Here is a 27,496-nt window from a genome sequence, read left to right as displayed (position 1 = left end):
TCTCAAATAAACATCTTTACACTTTTAAACATTTTACACTGTTAAACATAAAAATCATGCTAACCTTGATAAATTAAAGTTTTGCAAAAATATAACGAAAGGAACAAAGAGTGCAGTAAAAACTACACAAAATGTTTCTACCATTAAAATACAAACACGAGAAAAGAATAGAAATAGAAACAAAATTGTACGCTATGGCATATTAACAACTATTTTTACGGCAACGCTGTTTCACTCGTCATCCACAATGTCAAGGAATTTCAGATATTTCATATTTGCTGCGAAAAACAAAAAGTTTTTTTTAACCCGAATCCATAATTCATCACTTGCATATTACATTGTAATATATCCGTATAAATTTGCTAGCGTCGCGTTTTAGCCGATGATTATAGAAAATACACGTGAAAATTATCATGTAACCTAAAAGTAATGATAGGCTACTGATAAGAAAATAATTTTTGAAAAGGAATAACATTTTTACTTTACGCCTAAACGTTGTGCTATTTGGCGCTAGACGTTCGGTAAACAGAAAATTTTAAAACATGTGCTTTTAAGCATATCGCGCTATTCGGAAACGTGCTAAGCTATTGTAAAATTGCCAAGGTGCTGGTCGTCCCTTCACTGTTTCCCGCGCCCCCTTTTATGCGGCCCACTAGGCCTATTTATTAACATTTTTCGGTTTTATTTTAACTAAGTGCGGACTTGCTTGTGTATTGCTCACACATAATTGCTCTGCAATGACTTGGCTAGATGATTCCAGTTACTGAATAACATAGAGTGAACTAACAAGGATTTTTGCCAGAACACGTGGAGTGATCTGTTTTAGGGCTTGCAGCACAAGGAGTTTGTAAAACATGGTCACAAACGGGGGCAGATACAAGAGGGAAAATATGTTGCATAAACTCTACAAAAGTTAAATTAGACTATAAATGCAAGCGATTTGCAAATCACTTTTATGTGCCTAAAATGCATCACTTATCTTTCTAAATTAAAACGTTTGCCAATACAAACGAACTAAAGCATTTTTTGCGGTTCGCACAATTAGGCGGGTTAAGCCCCATATTTGCGCACGAGTTCGCTTGAGAACACTATAAGCACGTTACAATAGTTATGTAATCTTTACTCGTTGCGGTCCGTGTACCATTGTAAGTTGTGCAGGCCTTGTCGCGTTTCCAGGGGACCACTCCATTTTGTAAGTGCTATTATCCTTTTTTGTTCGTAGTTGTAAGTGTTCAACGCACTGACCGAAGCGGCAATGTTTTTTAATGTAATTGGGCCAGGTCTATTAAGCTAATGCGAAACTAAAAACAAACGCAAAACGCTGTCTTTCGTCTCTTGTTAGCATCTAAGTCGACTGTAGACGCCTTTCTCTATTTGTTAAGGTTGGCCGATCGGCAAGTGTTTATTTGGCGAAAAGCCGTCTCGTAATTTTGGGTAGTCTGTGCAAGGAACTAAGGAAACAACGCTGCTGATAGTGGGATTAAAAGTGTACCACAATCAATCACACATATTTCACGGTTTAAGTTTCCAACTAAAGCTAACGACTGCAAACTGAGCGGTTTCGCAGCGCGAGTGTTGACGACGCATGTATTCGTTATGCGTCTAAAGCAGGGGTGTCCAACACGCGGCACGCGTGCCACACGCAAGGCCCCCCAAAATAGTAAAATTGTTATTAAGGCAATTGTCAAAAAAAATTTAAACAGCCAATTGCCATTGTTTATCCACAATGTAAAACAATTGCGGCAATGTAAATAAACGTTTTTATTTGTTGTAAACAAGGGATTTTAAGACTAAAAGGAATTATCTACAAAACTTCGGCACGAGAGGAAGGTAAAAGATAACAATTGGCACGCCGGCATGTGTTTGAGGTTCGCTTTAACTGGATGTTAGTTTGCCGTTTCTGATTAGGGTTTTCTCTTATGACATCATTAAAATCAATATTTTATGACGTTATACCTGTCACTATTTTATGACGTCACTAATCATTAACGTCAAACAAAAAAATCCCTATTTAAAGAAAGCATAGTTTGCACTTTGCCGGGCACAAACTGGTATGATTATTATGATGTTCTACTTTTCTCATTAAATATAATCAGTGGTAATTTTATTTACTTATATTTTAAATATTAAAAACTGAAAAATAAAGAAAGTGCCTTATTAACGAATTCACCAAATTAAAATTGGATGCTTGTGGGCTTTAGGGACCATATGTGGCCACTCCTACGAACTTGCGCTAAATTGCACATTTGCATAATTTATAGCAATTTATTGTTGATGACATCATAACTTGGACTACTCTTTTTAGAGGGTAAAATATAAAATAAAATCCATGCTTTTTATGTCTATGGAATACTGGAGCTAAAACAAAGCACAGGACAAGGGCAATGACACAAGAAAAAACACATTACTTCCGGAGAAAAACATCTATAAAGTATTGATACCACCTCTTCACTTTAAGCTGGGGCTATTGAAGCAGTATGTAAAAAGCCTGTTTAGCAGGGGGCATTTTTTGGTTTATTTGCCCTGTTTTGAGTAGTAAAAGTAAAAGGCCAAGGAGAAGAGAGTAAGGTAGAGTATGCAAATGGGAACAAAAGACAATAAATTCAACACAAGGCCAGATAAAGCTACGTCAGATAGAGAAAAAAGTTTATCCTGTACCAAGGTCAGGGAACTTTAATATGATGGATGATTACTGTTGGTTGGTGTCGTATAAGACAGTGATTCTTGAAACTGTTTAATATCTCAAAAACCAGAGCAAATCCGGAAAAAAAGAATACATTAATATCCTAAAAAACAAACTCTCAAAAAAAAATTGTAATACTATTGGTCATGTTACACTTGTTTAAACTCTTAGAGAGTAAAATTCCATTATTGTGATCAGAATAAGTTCAAACAACTGCAATCCGGCTTTATCATTTGTTTAACATGTGGGTGACTGGGTGTGGATTTTTATTACAAATTATACATAGGGCTCACAAAATCCATTTTATCAGTACTAACAATAATAAACACCTAGTAAAAAACTTTGGGTCGCTAGCACAACAGTTAAGGCTAAATAGATTGCTTATACACCAAGCAATTCATGAACTTTGTTGAAGCGAATTTAAACACTTCTTTTTTCGCTAACTAATATAGCTGTTAGAACAGATTCTTCTAGAAGGAAACATGTTAAAAAAAATCTTTTGGAAAAATCGCTTATTTCAGATTTGCAAATTTTTCACTTTTATACATTGGTACACGAGTTAATACATCATAAAGTTTAGTATTATACTCCTGCAACTCTAAAACAACTATAGTTCTTATGGACCAAAAAACAGTTTTTGCTTGCCGTATATACTAAAAAAAATCTCGTATTGAATTGATTAAAAAGTTTCTTGCTAGGAAATAAATTGAGGCAACAAAATTTAGATATAAATGTCATATTGCTAACAGCCGTACAAAAAAGCTGATTGGTTAAACATCAGCATTGTATGATTAAAGAAAAAAAAACGCAGGTTTGATGCCATTGATATAAACCTATACATCAAATAAAAACTATAGCATAAACGCTATCACTGTTTTGATTAGATATTAGTTACTAAGGTATTAACCAAAACAATGCATGCGTGGCCATAATTAACTGAATTACAATAAAAAGAAGTCCGCATTTTAGCTATAAAGAAATGTTTTTCCATACTGTTTTTATCATTTGCACTTACTTATATAACGCTTCAGAATATTCAAACACTTTTTCCATATTTTCAGAACAAAATTGCATTGTTTTTGTCAAATCGTCCTTTGACATGTCCTGACACAATTGCTCAATAAAAGTTTCGCGGTCTGGTAACATGTATACTGCTACACCAACCGCCTTTCGGATAATCCATGAATGATATCTAAAGGATATTTCTCATGTTTGCTTTAAAAAGAGCACAATGAGAGCAGTACCTACTTGGACATGGGTGAAGAATGATAAGCATTATAACCCATCACAGAAACCTTTCCATCATCATCATTTTTAGCTAGTTTGCCAATCAAGATCAACAAGAATTTAAGCGCTCGGTGCAATCTCAAAAGCGTTCTTGAACCACTAGCTTTTACCTGAACCCAAAAATAATGTTGAGAATTATGAAATTAAAAATTGTCAAAGCTCTGTATGTGATGGTATATCAGTTAGCTACGTATAGGCCTCTAGACCGGTGGTTGTCAAACTGGGGTCCGTTTTTGGACCGCGAGGCACCTCTTACAAAAAATCAACACAACGCTCCTGAAGTAGAAAATTTTTTGTGGAAAAAAAATTTCAGACAACTTACTTTTCCAAACAAAGCTTAACAAACACAATAATAATAACCATGTCGTACATAGGCCTAATTGTGGGACAAAAGAAAGAAAGCCAAACTCAGGCTCTACCTATACACGCAAAGTGACGTTGCGCTATCTTAATTCCAGCGTGTGTGCATGCTTGGAGTTGAATTGTGCATTGTGACGTCATAGTGTTGCATTGTGCTAATGCGTATTACGTTTTTGGGCTGTACAGTCACGGCTTCAAAACTATTTGTGATTGCTTCACTCAAATAAAGTGATTAGTTAGCGTTACAATACTAAATAGGTATCAACAAGCCTGTCTAAGACTGCAAGTGCACCCGCCCCATTGATACCAAGTACAGCCGACCCATTTAACACCATAAAAAACAAAATTTTATTTGGTGTATATTTGTAACTGGACCGTGAGCAATTTAAAAAATTGCGAGGGGTCCGTTGCGTATTTTTTTTTGAAAAAAATTTGAGAACCACTGCTTTAGACTTATTCAAATTGACTATAGTTATTTTTTTAATACGGAAATCCTAACACAAGAAAGAAAACAGTAGGTTGTTTTGTGTGGGCCCAAAAAAAGGGGTTTAATTTCTGCTTTTTAACCAACCTAGAGTATCATGGCTTTGTATTGAAGTCTTGGTTAAATGTACAAAAAATTGTTACACTGACAGAAAGCCTATAACTAAGATATAAATTATGTGATAAGGTAATAGGATTTATTTGACAAACAACAAGCTAACTAAACTATTTTGTTTTGTTTAAAGTAACTGAGCAGACACCACAAAGTTTCAACGTTTGGGGCATATATTTAGCCAATGTATCATAGAAAATGTATAATGCTTGATTTTAAAATTAAGAAGTTTAAATCCATTTGTAAGAAAATGCAACTAATGTATGCTTAGGTATTATTCATTAAAACAAACAACGTATCAACATGATAAAGTGCCTCTCTTGTAAAATGCACCTAAGATGACCAGTAACCTGTTGTGCTTTTTACTCGATAACTCATTATCAATTGCAGACAATGGAATACATTAAACCCCACTACAACCAACAACAACGCAGCTCCCCCATTACGAGAAATTAAAGAAACAACCGCATATTGCCGAATGTTTTACGGTCATGTTCGTTGAAGAGCCAGACACCAGCAAGCTCGATGAATGCGAGGCTAAATGGCTTAAACTCACCAGAGCCTTAATTAACATTCAAAAAATGATACTACCCCAAATTCGGTAGTGTTTTTGTTTTTGTTTGGCGGTTTAGTGTTTACCGTTTTCGTTGTGCGTTATAACGTTCTATTTTTTCGGGATGTAGTTGTATGCCGTTGTGCCTGTGCCTTTTCACTGTCATCCGTTGTCCTATCTACCGTGTTTTGATATGTCACTGATTCACGTGCCGCTTCCCTCTGGGCAGTGTTTTATCAGTGGCTTTCTGCGTGCCACTTAACGTATTTCGATTCTTATTCTTTTTACTTTAGTGGCTGGCGTTATACGCAGCTTGTCTCTGTCCATGTTAGTCTTGGATGTATTTTATTCATTTATTTTACTTTTTAATACTTTTACTATATAAACTGATGATGCCTATTATTTAAATGGCGAAATGCATATTTTTATTAAAAGTTTAAGACCTTGCTGACTGATTTTTGTTCGCAGCGGTGGGCTTCTTAAGCTATTGATGATTGAAGGGGTGTTTAACTTAAAATGCCAACAACCAGTTTTTATTTTATAACTTATTCCTCTTGTAACGTTTAGTAAACTATGTTTAACTAGTTTTTGTAATGGTAAACAGTTTTTTATTGAACAATTTTTAGATTTATTAACATAGGTGAAAACCCTGCCTATTTAGGGGTACCTCAAGTTGCACTACCACTTCATTATGCGTGTCATTCTGCGAAGGTGTTAGCCTTCCGGTGACAAGCGTTCCAAACAGTGGAGTGTCCAGGGGTGGAAAAATTGGGCCACGCGCCTTAAGCTAATGCGAACCACAATCAAAAGCGAATAGCTGTTTTTTGTTTCTTGTTAGGTCGACCATAAACGCAAGATAATTTTTCTCTTTCATTATTTGTTGATTAGCAAGGGTGTATTTGACTGATTAGCAAGGGTGTATTTGACAATTGACAACGCTAAGTTCTTTATTTATTTCTCGCAAAAAAACAGCAAGTTAGGCACACCTGATGTTCCTCGCTGTTCGCTATCTGCATTAATATCCGATGTTGGTGTAACAACGGTATTCTTTTTAACTAAAGCAGATTCTTAAAACGTGTTATAATGGTGACTGGGCCCAAATTCTTCGTTTTTTTGGACTCATCTATAAAGTTAAATGCTGTGTTAGCCTAGCGCATGTATATAGCTTGCCATGTTTAGCTTATAAACAAGGTAATAAATAAATAAACAAATAAAGGTAATCAGTTACATAATTCAAACACACACAAACATAGATGATTTAAGGGGAGAAGCAATGGCCTGGTACCCCCTGTATCCCACCATGGGAATGTCGTACTTTTCTATTTAATTATCGTGATTGCTTTTTTAAGCCAATATAGAAGTACTTTTAAGCGAGGTAGAACTACAAGCACACAACAATTATACCATTGAAATGAAGTACTTTTTCATTATATTAAACAATCTATCGGCTTAGCATTGCCTTTTTTCCCACTAAACAATGTGCTTTCTACTCCAGTTATTTTGTTATAATGGCGCAACAAAATCAATTTCCGCCAACTGTAGTGTGGAGTGTTCCTTCCTATCCATACTTAAAAAAATATTAGATTGCATATTTGTGGAATTAACAACAATGTTTTTTTTGTAAAATGGATCTTTCAAAAATAATAATAACAACAAAAAATGTAAACAGGTAATATATATATTTTTTTTGCACCAATTTCTTTGTTTTTCTGACTGATTCTTCAACCATCATAGTTGCCAAGTCGCCAGCACTCTGCCATACTGGTGTTAGTCAGGATGCCCCCAGTTAATAGAACAATGCAGAGTAAGATCTTAAAACTTGTAAGTGCATTTTTTGGGAGAGATTAAGGACCATGTATTGCCAGCAGTTTCCCGCTAAGCAGATTTTTATGGCGCATTTGCGAAAAATTTCGGGCACTTGCACACTTTTTTTCACGGAAGTGCGCAAGGCAAAAAAAATTACAAGTTGTTTTTTTTTACTAAAATTCGACCTCCAGCTGTCTCCTAAAGCCCACATTATCACTATTTTGCAAAGATTATTACATATATTACCTTAAAAAACCCCATTATATAAAAGTTTCTAAAAAGTGCCCAAATAAGATTTATCCAAGCTACGTACAGACAAAAAAGTGCACAAATTAGTTTTATCCCAGCTACGTACGCAACAAAAAGGGCCCAAATTTATTTTATTTGACCTCCGTACGGACAAAAAAGTGCACAAATTGTATTAAAGGTTATATACTTTTCATTAAATGTTATATAATTCTCCTCTAAATCATCTTTTCCTGCTATTTAGAGTTGAAATGTTGATTTTATTAGAATTACTTTAGAGTTTTGAACATTGCTAATAACTTTCTGTTGTCTTCTTCTGTATTCCAATAATGTCATGACTTTAAACAATCTTTTCCTGGTTGCGAGCGAAAACCTAACTGAGAAAGGTCCCAGCGGGCCTCAATAAATTTTAAGCATTTTATTGCAACTGTTAATCGAGGGCGAACTTAACATCATTTGTAATTGAAAATGGGTCTAGGCGTCGCAAAAATGTGTTTGTTTGGTTTAAATTTAGAGTTTACACACCCATGATCACAATGAAAAGGTGTAATTAAAGTACTTCAGCCAGTAGACGCAATGCAAAGCGCAATATTTCCAGCGATTGCACGGCGCCTTTAAGCAACAAAGATGCCCTGAAACACTATCAGTAAAAAAAATCTTTTTTATAGGGTTATAATGAATGAAAAATATGGGAAATAGCATTGTGTCAAATTTGTAAAAAGGTGGGGAATCCGGCCCGCGAGTTGTAGATTGCCGACCCCAGCTTTCAAGGGTAAATATCCTATAAAAATTATTAATCCACATTGTAAAGAATGTTCTGAAATATTTTCTGTCATTCAAAAAATTGAGTGCATACCCCCTTAAAAAGTTTAAATTAGGTCAAATAGTATAACTTTGTACAGAATAAGTTAATACTCACAATACTTTTTCAACTAGTTTTAGGTGGATAACAAAACAAAGGATTAGCAGAGATCTTTATTATATTGTCCAATTCACTGCTATCATGTTATACCATCCCCAGATATAGTCGCTACTTGCTTAAGAATTTAGGTACACTATGCACGACCCTGTAATGTAGCTTGATAATTAATGAATTGGCAAGGCCAAAAAGTATCTATATTATCATCAATTAAAATTTGATGGGGAATTATTGTGCTGTTGGTTTTAAGTTGTGGAAGTGTTTCATGGCCACTAAGAACATACATCTATTGAATAGATGTATGGATTTACCCGGTATAAAGTAAGCTTTGTAGTGTAGTACAGAAAAGTGAAATGGCAGGCTACACATTGCTGTTACATCACAACATGAATAGTCTGTTATAAATTGGTCACATACGACTTGGCCAATAATGAATTTCCATTGAGTACTTTTTAAATGTTACCAATTTATGCGATATTCTCCCAAATAAATTTTTGGGGTATGGTTTCAAACACAATCCCTATGAAAGACTTATTAGATTTGGTTTGGGCTGCGCTGTTTTACATGGTTTGTGTATAAATATACTGCATTTAGAGCATAAGAATGTTCCTTATACTATCAGTATCCAGTATCTTGGCGGCAATAGCATTGTGTGATGTGTATAACATTCATTTGCTAAACGAAAGTGCCCATATAGTTTAATGCATTTAATATAGCTTAACAAATATACAATTTGATTAGCTAAAATTTGTAGTTAAAGTTACTAACATATAATGGGTATATTTAAAAAATAGCGCAAAAGTTGCAACACAATATTTAATTTTATGGGATATTTTATTGCTGTAGCTTGGTCATGTTGAATGTTTGTTTTAACAGGCCAAAGGACAGAATGACAAGAGATATTTTTACTGCTTTTATAGTCCACCATTAAAGCTAATTGGTTGTTATCAGCCAACACTATTCTTGGATAACTTATATAAACAATATTTCTCACAGTTCAGAATCATTGCTTTAAACCGTTTTTTTGTACTGAAATGATTAATATGTGGATTGTAATAAAACTCTTTTCAAGCAGTATTTTATGTGGCTACACAAAACAAACCCTTTTAGAAGGAGCATCCTTGTAATTTATGACATCATTGTCCTTTTCAAAAAGAATCATGTTTTCGACTGTGTCATAATGTCTTCCATTTGCAGACTTTCTAAAATCATGCAAAATCCCAATCTTTTCTTCTACATCAGAACTAACAAATTTGAAAGCTTTTCCCATAGACCCTAAAAACCTACAAGTAATAATATTATTGGCTAAAACATTTTTAATATCAAATATACAAAATATGTTTTAAGTTTATTCACATCACAGGGAGCTTTTTGACCCTTAACTATACCAGATAATATTTTGTTTTCTGTGGGGCGAGGGACTCGCTGAAAAAAAAAGTAAGATGAATCTTTTTCCCCGTTTCTTACATTTAGTTACAGTGTCCTGCATGTATAATGATGCTTACTAGGCTAACTAAATCTATTTTCCTCAGTGATGTGAATCCCCTCGTTTCTTAACATTTTCTCAGTTTTACAGAAATTATTTTCAACCCTAACACGTGTTGCCAGGCTTATAACCTGACAGGTGTGCCAGGCTTATAAGCGACATACCAAATTTGGGTTGCCTGATATTTCTGTTGGGTAGCTTGTTTAGTATTGCCAGAGTGAAAAAAAATGCAAAAAAGATCCATAAAATATGGACAATTCCGAAAATAAAAAATAAAAAGGATTACCATGGCCCATATGCATTTTAGTGCATCAGGGTTAAGGTATCTAATAGACCATGAGTGTACAACAAGCGGCACATGACTGTAGCGTATTTTTCAGCATCCTTTTTTTATGTACGCAAGTCCTGCAAAAAATATTAAATTTGTTATTTAGCCAATTGCAAAAAATAAGAAATTTGCATACAGGCAATTGCTATTGTTTTATTCACAATATAAAACAATCGCGGCGATCACAACAACTAACATTATACTGTAGTGGAGGCTAACATTCACATAATTATATAGTTTGGTGTGAAGAAACAAGTAAAAGTCAGCTCACTGACGGACACAGATGCAAAGGCCAATCTATCTTTAGAGTTTGGCTTAAAACAAACATTTGCAAGCGAAGCAGTTGTGGACAATTATATGAATGCTTTGCTTGATTAAATAAACAAATGTTTTTCATGTAAATAAACATTTTTATTTTTTGTAAAAAGGCACTTTTAATATTAGAAAGAATTATTTACTAAACTTTGGCATGGGAGAAGTTATAAGATGAAAATTGGCACATCGGTCTGTTTGAGTTGGACACCCCTGTAATAGACTAATGAGTCCGAAAATCAATCCCACTCTTCTTGATCAGGTTGAGTCTTTAAGTTATGCAATTTCACTAGTAATTTTAGAGACCATCTTGTTATTATACAAATAAACAAATTCAAACTCAAACTGTTATATATATGGAAACATATCTGGGTACTTTGGCTAGTAGCTCATAGTGGTAAAAAAGTACAAATATGCTCATGAAAAGATAAACTAGCATAGATCTCACGGCTAAGTCAACATGGTGGGGAAGCTATGTGGCAAAAAACTTCTGGCATCTAAACGATAGGACATAAGGTTTTTGACAGATTTTCATTTTTGCAATCTTTTTTATTTTTGCCCAAACCCAACTTGATTTTGGTGTGCTCCAGAGTTTTAAAAGTTGGATTTTGCTAAAAATGTAAGTTAAATTCACTATGATTTTCTAACTGCACGTAGTTAGTAGTAATAATATTTGTTGCGTAATATCTACTAAAATGATGACATAGTAGTTATTTCCTAATACAGCCAGACCTACTGAGGAAATACTTAATATTTTAAAAATTTGGCCACACTAAAACTGATAAATCAAAGAAAGTACCAGTAATTTAATTGACATGTTTATTTGTGTTAGTTGAAGATTTTCTGATGATCATTATTCAACAACCAGCGTATTATTTCTCAACCTTTTTAAACAGCTTTCCAAAACTAAGCGTAATTATAACAGCCAAGTCTTGCACCCAATTTTCTTCACTTCAATCTTTTAGAGCAAACTAAATATTATAATATTTGCTTGAATAAGTTTGAATTAAATTTTATAGCAGCTACGTCCTCCTACTGCTTCTGACACTGTTTCAAATATTGGAGAAATCTTTCACAGATATTTATAATACCACAAATATTCTTAAAACACCTGTTAATCTTGAGCAGACCTGGGCAACATGCTGCGAAATTTATTCCGGTCCGCAGCTTAGAAAGCTACATTAACTCAATATAATTTGGAAGAAACTGAATTTATAGGAAGTCTACAGTGTCCCACAACAAATACTAAAGGGTCCACATTTTGGTTGCGGCCTACAGTTTGCCGACCACTAGGGATGTTCAAAGTAGAATATCGGATCTAATTTTGTTGTTTATATCGGGTAATGGGACCGATATAAATTTCATTCCTAAGTGCGCTTTTCAGAAGGCCGTGTGTGACGTATTTGGACTGAGCGCGCAATTGGACTTTGGACTCACGGCAGTCGTAAAATACGCTGACTTTGCATGTTAACGTTTCACTTCACATTGGTGCTGCATATATTTCATTCCTAAGTGCGCTTTTTGGAAGGATGCATGTGACGTATTTGGACTGACCGCGTGGTTGGACTCTGGACTCACAGTACCGGTAACGGTAAAATACGCTGACTTTGCATGTTAACGTTTCGTGTTGGTGCTAAGGCATGTATCACCATTTGTTATCATTGCGGTTGAAAAGCACAGACAAAGTTTTGACTAAGGAGAAAGAAATGCCAGTGCAAGGTCTTCAGGTGTTTGGGAACATTTTACTGCGCCGGACCAACAAAATGATGTCACATTTTTTTTTAAAATCTAGTTACAAATTGTAATGTATAGCTTGCCTATTGCAATAGCACTGGCCGTTTATTGAAGCACTTGAAAAAAACATCCGCTGGTAATTTTGTTAAAGTGTAAGAAAATCATTGTACTGACTTCACAGGTCAAAAGAATCAATTCAAACAACAAGCAGACAAACCAGATTGACCCCATATATTCGCCCCAAAGTCACCCCTAATCAAAACTAAGAACAAATGTGATTGTTGGAGATTTACGACCAATAAACCTTGTAGCAGGGGAACATTTTTAAATTTTGATAAAAGAGATGGCTCCTGGTTTTGAGTTGCCCAGTAGAGCCACCTTTACCAGAAGGATAACTGATATGTTTTTTTTTTCTTGTTTTTTTTCAATAATATTCAATTATTTTAAATCAAATGTTGTCCTTTAAATTGCTGTGTTGTCATACAGATGCCAAATATTCATAAATAGTTAAAATTACTCAACATATTACATAAGGATTCAATATTCATGGATTCGTTATTCTAGATTTGAAACGTACTATTCTAGAATACCTTGGGATTCTACTTTGAACATCCCTACCGACCGCTGATCTACAGATGCATTCCACAAGGAACAAAACAACTTTTATTTCACCTTTTACAACAAATAACTTTTAAACCAATCAGTTTCAAACAAGTGTACAGAATCTTACATGGAATTTATTACGTTGAACGTTACTTTTTTCCTCCCCAATCCTGCCCTAAAACAAATTCATCCTGAAAATTAAACTCCCTCATTGGTTAGCAGTGTCGCAGCTCCACTTTAAGAACCACTGGGCGAGACAAATTGGTTGCAGAAAAAGACACTAACGCCTTACTGAACTCATTTTAAGTAAGCACTATAAGTGTTTCTCCATACCAATTATATTTTACCTAAATGTACCATTTGCCCTTTTTTAATAACAGAGCTATCAGGGTTAAAATACGTTTTAAAAGAACATTCAGTTGTTCCCAGGCGCGTATTCAGAAAATCAAAAAGGGGGTTGCCGAATTTTCCACTTAGGGAATTGCATTATTATCCATCTGACGTTAACGAACAATGACAACATAAAATAGAGACGTGTATGACATCATAAAATAGTGATTGTAATGACGTCATGAAAAAAATAATACACAGCCAATTACCGTCCTGCACAGCAAACCTTATAGACGCAAAGCAAGAATACGCGTTGAAACCGCTTAGTGCGCAATCTTTAACTTCAGGCGAAAAACTAAACGAAGAAGGTGAAATATGTGTGATTGATTTTGGTAGAATCACGCTTCGACTATCAGCAGCGCAGTTTCCTAAGTTCCATGTACCAGACTACACTAAATTACAAGCACGTCATTCGCCACCTGCAATACTAAACGAAAATTGTTTTTCCAGGTTTTATTATGCCACGAATAGCACAACATCTGCAACGAGCAGTGTGCCAAGTCAGCTAAAATACAAGATATGGTTGAGAGAAAATAAGATCTGTCAATTACACACTAAACACGTGGTTTTAGGATATCCTTATTTTGCGGTAACTATCATTATGTAAAAAGGCAAATTTGAACAGTCGCAGTTAGATAACTTTTTAAGAGAATCTATGTTAGTTACAAAAATTCATCAACAATTTTTAGCGAAAAAAAAAGAAAAGAGGCTTGACTTAGCGTTTTCAATTGTCGACTACACCCTTGCCAATCAGCCAACCTGAACGAATAAAAAGGCAAAATAGAAAAAACATCTTGCGTTTATGGTCAACCACTAGAGACAAAAATGCGTTTAGCATTTCATTTTGGTTTGCATTAGCTTAAGACACGAGAAAATTAATACCATACAAAATAAATACCATAAGAATCATGGTCCCATGGGCGTATCCAGAAAATCAAAACAGGGATCCTGAAATTTTAACTTCATAAATAGTGATTATAAGGACGTCTTAAAAAAACTAATCTAAAACAGACAACGTTCAGCAAAAGCAAACCTTAAGACACAAAGCGAACACGGGTGTCGTTGACACTCCTGCCAGGCGCTAGCGAACAAACTGCTCAGGTTTGCCAGATTAAATATTTGAAAAGAAGCCAAACTATATATGAAAAAAGCCAGATAAAACCAAACATTAATTAAACAAATTTTTATATTCAAAACACATAAAAGGCTGTAAATAACACTATAGGTTGAGTTGTGTGATATTAAATAACCATTAAGGTTCAAACTGGCGTGGTGTGGGGATATGAGAAACATAACATGTTCACAACATACAAACCAAAATAGAAATTTTTATATTTGGAAAAGCTCAGTTATCCTAGGATATTTAGGCTAAAAACGTAATATTTCTTGGAATTGTCAATTGAAAAATACTTAGGTTCTCAACGATATCTTGCGGGTACCCGGCCGAAAAAATTTGGGGTGACCAGGTGTACCACGCCAATATGACATTATGGGAAAATTGGGTGCATATATTTATTTTTTTTAAGGGTCCAGGTCTGTTGAAAAAAAATCGTGGGTGCACTGGCCATACTCCATAGTGGAGTTTGATGAGCTCACCCTAAAGCGATGTTTCTCAACCTTTTGGGGCTGCCACCCAAAAGTAATAAAGTGGAGCTTTGGTAACTCAAACAAAAAATATTAGCATAAAAATTTCAAAAAATATAAGCCATTTTTTTTGTAATGCTCTCAATTTTCCCAAATGTGTAAAATGTCTTGCTTAGAACTAATGTCAATCTTGATGAATCTAACCGCTAATCAACCAAATCGAACAGGTTGGTGGCCCATGGGTTGAGAAACACTGCGGCCTCAAGACCTGCGTTAACGATTTATTATTTTTTGATAGTCAGGCAAGGTCCCCTCGCCCTACAGATCTTAAAAAAGTTATAGAACTATAAAGATTATGCAACTAAATTTCCTGACACCAACCATGTTAAAAAAGAGTCAGATTTATAACATTTAGCGTCAAAAAAGCCAATCTGGCAACCCTGGTTAAACTACTTAGTGTGCAATCGTTAATTTCAGGCGAAAAATTTGATTTATATGGGACTGAATTTGGTAGAATCATAATTCGACTATCAGCAGCGAAGTTTTATGTATGGACTAGCTACATTAGTTTTGCCACAGTGCAATACTGAACCAAGATATTTTTCCCGGGTGTTATTATGCCACGACCACTGTTCTTGCTAAGCAAATTTTTTTGCTATTTTGGGAAATTGCGCACTTTTTTCACGAAAAATAAATACAAACCTGTTTAAAAGTTAAAATTATGCTTACTGCTAAACGAGCCGCCATATGCGAGATAATTACTCGACCATTAGGCGGTTACACTGCGCTATACTTAAGTATGTCCGCCACACTAACTACCAAGCTAAACGCGCCTCAAGCGAGCGAAATACTCCAAATAAAGAGACTCATTTTAATGTCTGGGAGAAATTAATTAAGATTATTGCGATGCCTTTTGTGCTTTCTCTCCTTTCCAGCGAAAACATCGGACCGATGGACAAAGCAAGCTAAAAATAATAACAGATTATATTTAAAAGTTAATAAAAATAGAAGTTTTAAAATTAATTTTTATTTGTTTGCGGTTAGGAATACTTTTTATAGGATTTCCAAGTTAGGTGAATTCTCATAACGTCAAAGGAAGAACAAGATTATCAGTGATTAGGTTCTGTCGCATTGCTGAAGTCACAGGTATAGCGCAGATATATTGGCAGACTAAAAAAGTAAAGACCAAACAAAGGTCTTCCACATATCTTATTTGGGCACTTTTTCGTTTAGGAATTTAGGCACTTTGTGCACTGATTTTTAACCTTTGAGCAAAATTTTGGGCACCTGCGCTCATGGTAAAAAATTGAAGGGAGCACTGGCCTCGACTACTGAAACACCTGCGCCAAGCTGTTTGCCAAGTCAGCTAAAATACAAGCTGCGGTTGATAAAAAATAAGTTGGGTCAATTGACATGTGGTCTTAGAATATGCTTATAAAGAATAAAACTTTGAAAGCACATGACAGTCACCATTATACCACCTTTTAAGAATCTGCTTCAGGTAAAAAATGCCATTGCTACACCAACATCGGATTTTGGCGCAGACAGAGAACACCGATGAACATTAGCTGCGCCTAACTCAACGTTTTCGTGAGAAATAAAGAAAGAAGGTTTGACTTTACGTTGTCAATTGTCGAATACACACTTGCTAATCAGCCAACCTGAACAAACTACCAAAGAGAGAAAATATCCTGAGTTACAGTCAAACAAACAAAAGACAAAAAATGGCGTTTTGTTTTTGATTTTGGTTTCGAATTAGCTTAAGATGCGCAACCCAATTAAATAAAAACAATGGCACTTCGGACAGTTTAATAAGCCTTAAAAAAATCGAACAAAAATTACAAATGGGGGGGGGGTCCGAACCCCCAAAACTACCAGTAAACAGAAAATTTAATCCGAATAAATTATAAAAAACGCAAATCAAAAAAAAAAATTGAGTAGGTTAGAATTGGGAGTAATAAACAAAAACTGATACTAAAAGGATGACATCATCAAAGCTATAAATTGTAATAACTTGAAAACTGTAAACCCTAAAATTTAAAAAAAATATATTTTTAGAAATAAAATGTAATTCTGGTTTGTTTGAGTGAAATAAGAGCGTATTTCGCTTTAGTTTAAATTTCAGAGTTTGGGGGGTATTTTTAAAGAAGTACTTCAAAATCAATTTGGGTCTTTGCAAAAATCAAAATAGAATGCCAAAATGAACATCTCTGCCAAAAATCCTGTGTCTAACTATCGCATGCATAGCATGCCAATGTACATAGCGCCGCCGCCGTCGCCCTCACTACAAGGAAAATTATAAAGTAGTAAAATATAAAGTAGTCCAGAAGTGCATTTCACTTAAACGTTAAAAGATGTATATATATTTACTTTTTGATAGCAATGGTACATAACGATATATTTTTGTGTCAACCAATTAAAATCAAAGCAGCTGAGGTAAACATTTGTTTGCAAATATGAAGGCAATTTTAAATATGTTGCATTCAATGCAACATTAACTTGAGGCTGTCATTAGTTAAGGAAAAGATTTGGGGATTTCTATATTTGACTAAGTGCTCACCTATGCAAATGCTAATTAAGCCATTAATTTTATCAGATTTTGAAACATAGCTTGATTTATATAATTGTGAATAAAAATGCCTCTGCTGCTTACATTTTACCCTCTTGAAGTTTACCCAAACATAAAATGACTAAACACAAAATATGATTGTCGTATGAAATTATAAAAAAAAAGCTAAACTGTTACATATAAAGTCATAAGGTGGGCATCATATTACCAAATAGAGTGGACAATAAAGAAACAATTACTCAGTAAATTGAAGATGCAGGGCGATGGACAAAACCAATCTAAAACTGACTAGGGATGTATTCTTGCAAACCTTCTGGTGACAAGCAGTTTTGTCCGACAGTCCTAATTTTTTGTTGGACCCCTAAAGATAAATGTTGTGTAGGCTGGATGGCGCTAGTGCTTTGTGCAAGATGCTAACGTCAGACACAAAATGCATCTAGTTTGAACCCACCCTTACATCGACAAGCTGTTTTGGGGTGAACTTGTGTACAAACATACAGCTCAAAATCGCACTTGCTAAATCATAGTAAAACTGCAAGCAATGATTCTATGATCGACATTAAATACTTTTAAAAATAATAAACAATCCATATGCCCCATACTGGGTTTTCCACACAAAACAATGTGGAATCACACTTCCATAACTTTTTTTGAATTGCACAACAAAATTTATTCCTGCCAATTGTAGTATGTAATATTTTAACATATTCTGCTGTCACAAATTGCTTTATACCTGTAAAACTACTTTATATTCCCAGACATTGTGTTACTCTGCCGTGCGTCAGTGTGAAGTGCGCGAATTCTGTTCTAGCTGCAAGCAGGCCCGACATAATGCCAAGAATTGTCATAGGTATAAGGCTGACAACAGACCGACGAGAAGGTGCTTTATATGCGATAAGATGGGGCATCTAGCCAAGAATTGAAATTCGCGCGCAATGCCACCGAGGCTGATGAAAATCTCAATCTCGACCGCATGCGCACCAAGGAATGCTGCACAGTCGGATTATGGATTTAACTTTCCTCTCTCGAAAGGTTTAGTTGGCAATAAAATGGTGACTGTAATAAGATTGGACTGGCGAGGTAGAAGCTTTATATCTAATTGATCTTTGGAATGAGCTGTGCATCGGAAACATTCGGGGCGCTAAGGAGCGGAAGATCCCGATTCATTGTGGGAAGAAGCGGATGCTGTCCAAACGCGTTTCCAAACGAGACATAAGAAAGATAAAGAGAAACCGCTGGTGGTGCCAAAATGACTGTGATGAATGGCCTGTGACGGACAAGGCCGAATTCAAAAGCGCACAGAGAGAAGACATGTCAATCGTTAAACTGAGGGAGGCAGCGGACATAATGGTTAAGGGGGGGAACAGGTAACCAAATTTGTGGAGGAAGACGGACTGTTATACAGGATGTTTGAACACCCGAAACACAGCAGAGGAGAATGGTTGAAACAACTTGTTGTGCCAAATAAGCTAAAGGAAAGAGTTATTAAGGTTGCCCATGATTCCATTATGGCCAGGCATATGGGTATTTAAAAAACACTCCACAGGATCGGGAGGAACTTCTTTTGGTCTGGCATGCATGAGGACGTAAAGCGCTTTTGTAGATCCTGTGACATTTGTCCGTGGACAAGGGCAGTGTGATGAGGGTCCCTTTACATACAGCACCACAAATCGATGTTCCTTTTAAATTAGTTGCTGTGGATCTTGTTGGCCCTATTCACCCTCCCAGTGAAGAGGGACGCAGATACATACTTACGTTGGTGGATTACGCGCCGCGATACCTGGAGGCGACAGCGCTAAAGAATATAACAGCTGAAACCGTGGCAGAGGCACTGGTCGACATGTATAGTCGATTAGGAATTCCTGACGAAGTGTTGAGCAACTTAGGGACTCAATTTGTTTCGGAGTGTATGCAAGAAGTGAACCGTCTTCTAATGATTAAGCATCTGACGACAAGTCCCTATCACCCTATGTGTAACGGACTGGTAGAAAAATTTAACAGGACTCTAAAGAAAATGCTTAAAAGAGTGTTTTGTGACCAACCAAAACAATGGAACAGATTTCTAAGTGCTTTGTTGTTTGCATATCGTGAAGTTCCTCAAGAGTCAACAAGATTTTCACCCTTTAAACTACTTTACAGGAGGACAGTTTGAAACAGAAGGGAGAGGCGTTGGGTCCAACATTTTTAGAAATTATCCAGAAAATGTTGGTTTTCTCGAACATCGTATTCAGCTCACGGATAATCGGCCGGTGCGGTCAAAACTATATACCGTTCCTTACCACATGAGGGACAAATTAAAGCATGAGATCGACGAGATGTTACAAGTGGGAATAATACGACGATCCCACTCAGCATACGCATCGCCTGTGATTGTCGTGAAAAAAAAAGATGGTTCTAACTGTATATGTATAGACTCTAGAAAGTTGAACAAGATGTCCCTGTTCGATCCGGAACTTGCTAAGGAGGACATTCACAAAACGGCTTTTGTTACGCACTGCGGTATGTACGAATTTGTCAAAATGCTATTCGAGACGGTTAACTCGGGAGCGACTTTTGTTCGTGCTATGCGCTACTAAGCGACGTTGAATGCTATATTGACGATATCCTAGTACACTCAAACACGTGGCACTAAACGAGTTGTTTCTGCGATTAGCCGAGGCCAACGTAACCGTTAAACCGGTGAAGTGCATAATTGGGGCCAACAATGTGGATTTTCTTGGACATAACGTTAAGTCAGGCGTAATAGGCCTGAACGAGGAGATTTTATTCCGAACTACGCGTCTATAGCCAAGGCTCTCACTGATCTAACAAAGAAGGGGCTCCCGATGGAGGTAGTATGGGGTCCTAAACAAGAAGAACCATTCCGTCAGCTAAAGGATAAATTGGTTTGTAAACCAATGCTACACCTCCCAGATGTGCACAAGCCTTTCGTTTTACTCACAGATGCGTCAAACAAAGGTCTCGGATGTGTCCTGCTACAAGATCATGATGGGACTCTATGCCCTGTAAGCTATGCAACCAAGAAATTGAGCAAGGCGGAGGAGTCGTACTCGACCATCGAGAAGGAATGCCTTGCTATCGTTTGGGCAATTAAAAAGTACAAGATTTACTTGTACGGTGCCGAGTGCACTTTCCAGACGGATCACCAGCCGATCACTTATCTGTCTTCCGCAAAATTCGCGAATGACCGTGTTGGGCGATATCTGCAAAACTTTCGTATGAAATACGAAAGTATAAAAGGAGCCAATAACGTCGGTGCCGACTACATGGCAGGCTGGATTAAGCGAATGTTTTGTATTTGTTTTGGGTTCGAAAGTGCAAGATTTCTCTTAAAAGGGGGGTAATGTCACAAATTGCGTTATACCTGTAAAACTACTTTATATTCCCAGACATTGCGTTACACTGCCATCTGTCATTGACCACTGTGACGTAATAGTCCTATTGTGATATATTATCTTGCGGCCAGTTGACCTGAAGTAACCGGTTGTTTTGACGTGACTTTGTGGCAAGGCATGGCGTGTCATTCTACATAAAGTACGCTAAGAAAACATCTGAAGTTTTTGCTGTGCCAGTGTTAGGTTTGCCATCACAGACAGGCAACTTTAGGATATCTAACCTAAAAGTTTGCGACATCTGCATTTCCAAAGTATATGTGATTAAATATGTGCAGAAAAACAATTTTGGGGGGTTTTCTAGCTAATTCTTTGGGGGTCATAGTCGCAAGTTTTCTGTCATACTGAGTAAGACTATATTACTTATTTAGTGCAGATAAGCATTTCTTAATAAAGAGAAAATAGACATACAACTATAATAAAAATAAGTTCTTCTGGTATATATTTGTCAAACCAAAGTTTTGGCTTACTATTCTGAACGCCTTTATCAGGGAATGACACACTTAGCCAACAAGCATACAACTAATTTGACAGATATTTAGATAAACTATTTAAAGAGGGTAGTTCAGTAAATTTAAGACACACAAAATAAATTGTGCGAAAAAATAAATTTTATGTTCTGAAGCAATGCCATGGCGCCACTTTACACTTTACAGTCTACATCCTATTTTGTCTCTAGCATCTGGCCTTTAATAAAAACCTAGTCCTGATACAAATTTACCCTGACTGTGACTAACCAGGGCTACAGCGTCGATTTAAAACAACCAGCAATCGTAACATTACATTTTGGTAAAAAATATGAGGTATTTTCAATTATTCCCCCATTCAAAAATCCTTGGTGACAACTAGGGATGCTCAAAGTAGAATATCGAAACCTTGGATTCGAATCACATCTGGAATTCTGCCATTTATTTTGGGTAATTGGAACCGATATAATTTAATGTTTTACCCGGATTGTCGCGCCTAATAATTGCACAAACACGTGTGGTAAGTTGGTCTGTCACCGCGGCGATTAATTTACAGTGCTTGCTTTAAATGTAACCTCGTAGTGCACTGTCAGCGTTTTTTCGGGCGACCAATTACCGCGTCTCGCGATAAAGTTCGCCTAATAATTAAGTGTCAATCAAGCGTTATTGGGCGAGCGGCTAACGTGTAATGTCTGGTGTGGAGTTCGCAATTTCCCTAAATGCGTTAAGTTGCAAAAGTAATATTACGTTGCAAAACGTGCTGGCCGTCCACAAAATGCGCTATAGGGTTACTTAAGGTCAACTTTAGACCAATATTTAGGGAAGTTATGTAGTTATGCACAACGTAATTGTCAAAAATTCGTTATGTCAATAATAACTTTGTATTCTTTGCAGTACATCATTTGACTGCATAACAGATCATGTTAGTCAAAAAAGAAGCAATAAGACCTAATAATGCTTTCAAAATCAGGACCGAATTGCTTAAGACTTCTATGTGCAGTGTTGCATTTGCTCACTTTTGGCAAAAATATAAGTTTTGGACACAACCTGGACAGTTGACATATTACAGTTTACAGAACGGCTTTAGATGACAGAGCTTTGTTAAGAATGTTATACATATGAGAAAGTTTTTTTATTATAATGTACACATGTTAGAAAATTGTTTGGGCGATTTATTGCTGTGATTGTGGGCCCTGTAGGGTAGATTAAGATTAATCCCTTCCCCAAACAAAATCGAGGATAAATAATTTAATAAAAATATACTAGGATTCGCTATTCTGGATTCGTTATTCTATATTCGAACCTATTATTCTAGAATACCTTGGGATTCTACTTTGAACATCCCTAGTGACAACATTTCATAGCTTAAAATCTCGTTTTTGGTTCGTCACAACTGAACCAAGGTTTTCTGGAAAAAATTTTAGGTAACAATGCAGGAAATGCATTTAGAGTGACATGCATAACCCAATAACATGCAAACCTAAGTAGATCATCAACACCTTCCGGAATATAATGCAATTTACATTTTCTAAAAAGTTAGCACACAGTCATAAAAACCAGCCAAGCAGGGGCGTATCCAGAAATTTTAAAAGGGGGGGGTCCCAAATTTTCAACTTGGGGAATTCCCCCGCTTTCCATTTGTCCGCGACGCACTTGGCAGCCCTCCACGGCGCAACGGTAAAGCAGCGCTGTTCAAAAGACAGCATTAAATTGTAAACAAAACGGACGTATAAAAGTGATTCGCGTGAAGCGCGAAAATTTTTCGCACTTACGTAGTTAAAATAGTCTAAAAGTATATGAAATGGCAAACTGCGAGAAACATCAGCACCGCCTAACTCGACGTTATAAGCAAGGAAAAGGTGGAGACCGCTTGATTTATTGTTGTTAATTGTCGAACACACACTTGCTAATCAGCCAACCTGAACGAATAAGGAAATGCGAGAGCAAAATATCCTGCGTTTACTGTCGACCAAACAAGAAACGAAAAACAGCGTTTTGCGCTTGATTTTGGTTTCCCATTAGCTTAAGACGCGTGATCCAATTACATTGAAAAACACGCAGCTTCGGACGGTGAGTTTAAACGCTGACAAAAACGAAGAAAAAACGATATTGTCACTTACGAAAGGGGGGGGGGGGGGGGGTCCGAACCCCCAACCCCCCCCCTGGATACGCCACTGCAGCCAAGCATGCAATTTCATCTTTTTACAATGTGCATCCATTGAAATTTTACTAATATTATGGCCCATCAAGATTGATTTCATTTTGATTAGCTTAGTAGTGAAAACTTTTTGTAGAGAAATGCTAAACATAGAGAACTTCACTTTCCTATTATTTGAGCAAGGGGTGTAACATTTGTGATATCAGCCACTTACGGTTCTCTTATAGGCTCTTCTAAAGTAATATAGTTGGTAGCACTCCTGTTCTAGCAAAAATGTCTACTGTAGGTCCAAGTTTTAAATCCGTAATGTCTTATTACTATCCCAAGCAAGTCAATCCATCAATCCCAAGCAAGTTTTTATATTTTAATCCTAAAACAAGCACTTCTGACTTTTCTTTTGAAAGAGACAAATCTCTTGTAGGGCTGTTAAAACTGTCTGGAAAACAGAATTGGTTTTGAACTTTTGTTTTGTTCTTATTAACTCAATTCACCAACATTGAAACTTTATCAGTGTGAATTTAAGACTTCCATGAGAAGGAAGTGAAACACGCATTGGGGCATTATGGTGTTCAGGTCTCCTTGTTAAATTTACAGCTTAAGTACAATTGTCCAACTTACTGATATCAAAATGATACTTCATTGCTTGTCTTTGATCACATTTTTAGCGATTAAAATCTGAGATGAACATTTCTTTATTTTGATTTTTTCTGTTGTAATGCTGCAGAGTACTTTATTAAACAATTTAATACTCAGCCCTGAAGCTGTTTTAACATCTGGAAATTAACTACTTAATTACAAAAAAAACATTGATAAAAAAACAAAAAAACATTCCTATGCTGTTTTTTAGAGATGTCATTAAAACCATATAGAATGATGCGTTAATCACACCAAAGTTAGACTACGTCACGGTGAGCAATGTGTCTATAATAATAATACAGCAAAACATTAAAACAGTAAAAATGCAAATATTTCCAAAACCTAATGTGCTAGAAAAAAATGAGGGCATTTTCAGAATCAGCGCCAAAAACACCTAAAGAATCGATCTATCAGATCTCCGACTTTTTTCAGCTACACAAAATCAGAGTATTGTACATGAAATATTGCGCTTATCGCAAAGGTTGCTACTTTTTTAAGCCATCAATTACCCAATTAACCCGGAACAAGCAGGTATATTGCATCAGGGTCCAGTATGAAAAACAAACCTAATTAATTCCTCCCAAGCATCCAAATATTGATCCATTTCAACTTGATTGGCATGATTTGATGTGGCCAATATCTGGAAGGTGATGGCCATTTTAGATACAGAAAAATGACCATTTGAACTTGAACAATCCATTTGTCCACTTAACTTTTTTGTCTTACTTTGCTTAATCTATAAACAACAAAGAAGCATAAAAACAATATACTGATTAAACATACAAATTTATGCCACAGTTGTAACTTGTAATACCTCTAGCAACAATGAATGTTAACACCTGGGAACCTAAGTAGCTACAGAGGCCATTCTGCATTCTGTGTCACATTCACCAAACACGGTTATGTAGCGCCCAATTCTAAATTGTAAAATCATGCGTTTTTTTACACAATTTAGGTTCTGAAATCTAACTTAAATCCAAACCAACAGCTTAAGCCAAAAATTGTTGATTAGCAAGATATTAGGCGAAAATTCCATCAATCTTGCAAATGCAGCACAGTGCTCACTAAAACACCAAAACAAATGGGTGGATAATCATGAATAATTTTCGCTTCTTGATAGAATTAAATGTAATGTTGCTGCCAGGCATTGTAATAATTATCACTAGGGCGATTATTTTTGACTTGTAAAAAAAAGTCAAAATTTACACATTAGGTCAAAATTTGTCAAAATTATTTCAAGTCGAAATTGATTAAAAATGCACATAAATCGTAAACAAAATTAAAAAAAACTATGGTAATCTTTTTTGAAATTGTTGTTTAGGTAAAATTTTTTCGAAAAAAAAGTGCATTTTCCCTGTATTATAACTTACATCTTCATTAGAATATACGTATGGTATATAGCGAGCTGACAAAATTATTCACCCAGGCCTAGTTAATCGCATAAGGTTAACCTCAAACTTTGTTTTGGCTTTATATAGTTTTGTATCTCGAAGAACATAATTATGTATTAAACAGTATTGCTGTCTTTTTTTTGCTTGTGATTTGCAATTATCCAATTTCCTATTTCGGTAACTAGGTTTTTGTTCATTTTCTGCAAATATATGTTTGTCGGACAGATAATTTTATTGATAATCAATTATCTGATATATATAGATATATCATATTTCAATGCTATTGATAGGGCATATTGCTTGCAAGTCTTTTGGTGTAAGCGTCGATGGCCAGGGTTCTGCTTTAAAGAGGAAAAAAGCATCAACACAAATTGGTTAATCAAACCAATTTTGACGCTGGTCTAGAATCCTACCACAACGAACATTATTTGGGTTAGGGTGTGGCATTTGGGTTTGGGTAGGTTAAGCAATATTATTAAATATTAATAGTTGACCCACGCTCACCCAAACCCTAACCAAAATATTATGCATTGTTTCAGTAATTTTGTTTGAACGATGTGGTAGGATTCTACACCAGCGCGTCCATTTCTGATGAGTGGCAAAGCATAAACACATAAAATAACAAACCAAAACAATAAAGAAACAATCTGGTATGTCTTAAATTTATTTTCATACCATTTGTTTAGTACAATCACAAACTTTTACTTTTACACTTAAAAGGCAAATAAAATTAAAAAAAAAATTGCATTTGAAGTTGTCAAAAAATTAAAGTAAACTTGCCAACTGCACAATTTACTAAATTAGTTTAGCTTCTTGACAGTTGTCAGACGCTCAGACCGGCACGACTCAGCGGACCACTGGTTAAATAGTATACCATAACAAACAACTTACCACTTCAGGTTGCAAATTCTGATGCACATTATTTTCTGAAAAAAAGTAGAGAAAACAAAGCTGAAATTTTACTTTTCAAAGAAAACAATTACCTGAACATCTATATGCTGAAAAGATGACAACAAATACCAACATGAAAAGTATTCCATAAGCTGTGAGATTGTTCATCCTACGATATTCTAAACAACGCAGATAAACTGCCTTTTTAATTCCCAATGCTAAAACGAAACCGATATTTTGTCCTTCTTGTCTTATACAATTTCCAAGAAAATATGCCATTCGATGCGTATACAAATTTGAACATTAAAACAAACACAGCTTCATGAACGTTCAGCTTCCAGGCAGCAAGCTTGAGAGTTGTAAACTTGTGGCATTATTGCGAAAACCACCCGTTGCAAATTGTTATTGACAAAGATCGTCCATATGAACTTTGATCAACTGCGGTGTTCATTTATAGCGAGCGAGCATCGGTATTTTTATTTTGTATTAGTGACAAGCAAATACGTAATCCCGTTAGGAGCTATACTGCATCCAACGAAATAAAATTTTGTTTAAAAAGTAAATTTGCTTAGTGTTCAAACCGCTGCAATGAACACAATATTTTGCGAACTTAGACTATATCATAGGTTAACCAATGATACTATAATACCAAGATAGGACAGAACGGCGTTAACCAATCAGATTCATCTGCATCTTCACGCTCTAGTTAGATCCGTAAACAGCTGTTTGTTGTGTTGTTAAAGGTAGGCTTGCCATTTTTTAGAAACGTAAATCCGGGACGCATATAGAAAACTGCAAATAAACTTAATTTGGACCTAAGACAAAATAATTTAATGCACTTAATTAACTTAACGGGGTTGCGGTTGTGTTATATTTTTTCAGGGGGGGGGTTTTCAGGGCCCTATTTTTAACCTTTTGCGGTCCACCTACATTCCTGGGATAATAAACAAAATTATGTTATGCGTTCCAACTACATCCCTGTGATGATTTTTGCGTACAGCGGTTTTTACAGGTCCACCTACATCCTATGAATGTTAGAACATTTTTATCGGTTTAGGTACATTCTAGGACTAGGTTGTATTTTTTTAGGTTTTTTTCCATAACTT

The 27,496-nt window shown here is 35.8% G+C and overlaps 1 protein-coding gene across 1 annotated transcript; it reads right to left on the bottom strand.

Annotated features, from left to right (window-relative positions):
- On the bottom strand, window positions 1–26,990 carry LOC146148615 (ceramide-1-phosphate transfer protein-like). Its single transcript, XM_083388649.1, has 7 exons — window positions 26,483–26,990; window positions 26,391–26,425; window positions 24,675–24,844; window positions 9,552–9,732; window positions 3,932–4,080; window positions 3,699–3,875; window positions 1–278 (listed from the first exon to the last, which is right to left on the bottom strand). Exons 1-7 carry the CDS (start codon window positions 26,667–26,669, stop codon window positions 251–253), a joined length of 927 nt encoding a protein of 308 aa, XP_083244775.1. The 5' UTR covers window positions 26,670–26,990; the 3' UTR covers window positions 1–250.
- Window positions 26,991–27,496: the final 506 nt, after the last annotated feature.

The sequence above is a fragment of the Ascidiella aspersa genome, chromosome 4, assembly GCF_963924565.1.
Source record: "Ascidiella aspersa chromosome 4, kaAscAspe10.2, whole genome shotgun sequence".
Classification (NCBI taxonomy): domain Eukaryota; kingdom Metazoa; phylum Chordata; class Ascidiacea; order Phlebobranchia; family Ascidiidae; genus Ascidiella; species Ascidiella aspersa.
This window is presented reverse-complemented; position numbering and strand designations above follow the sequence as displayed.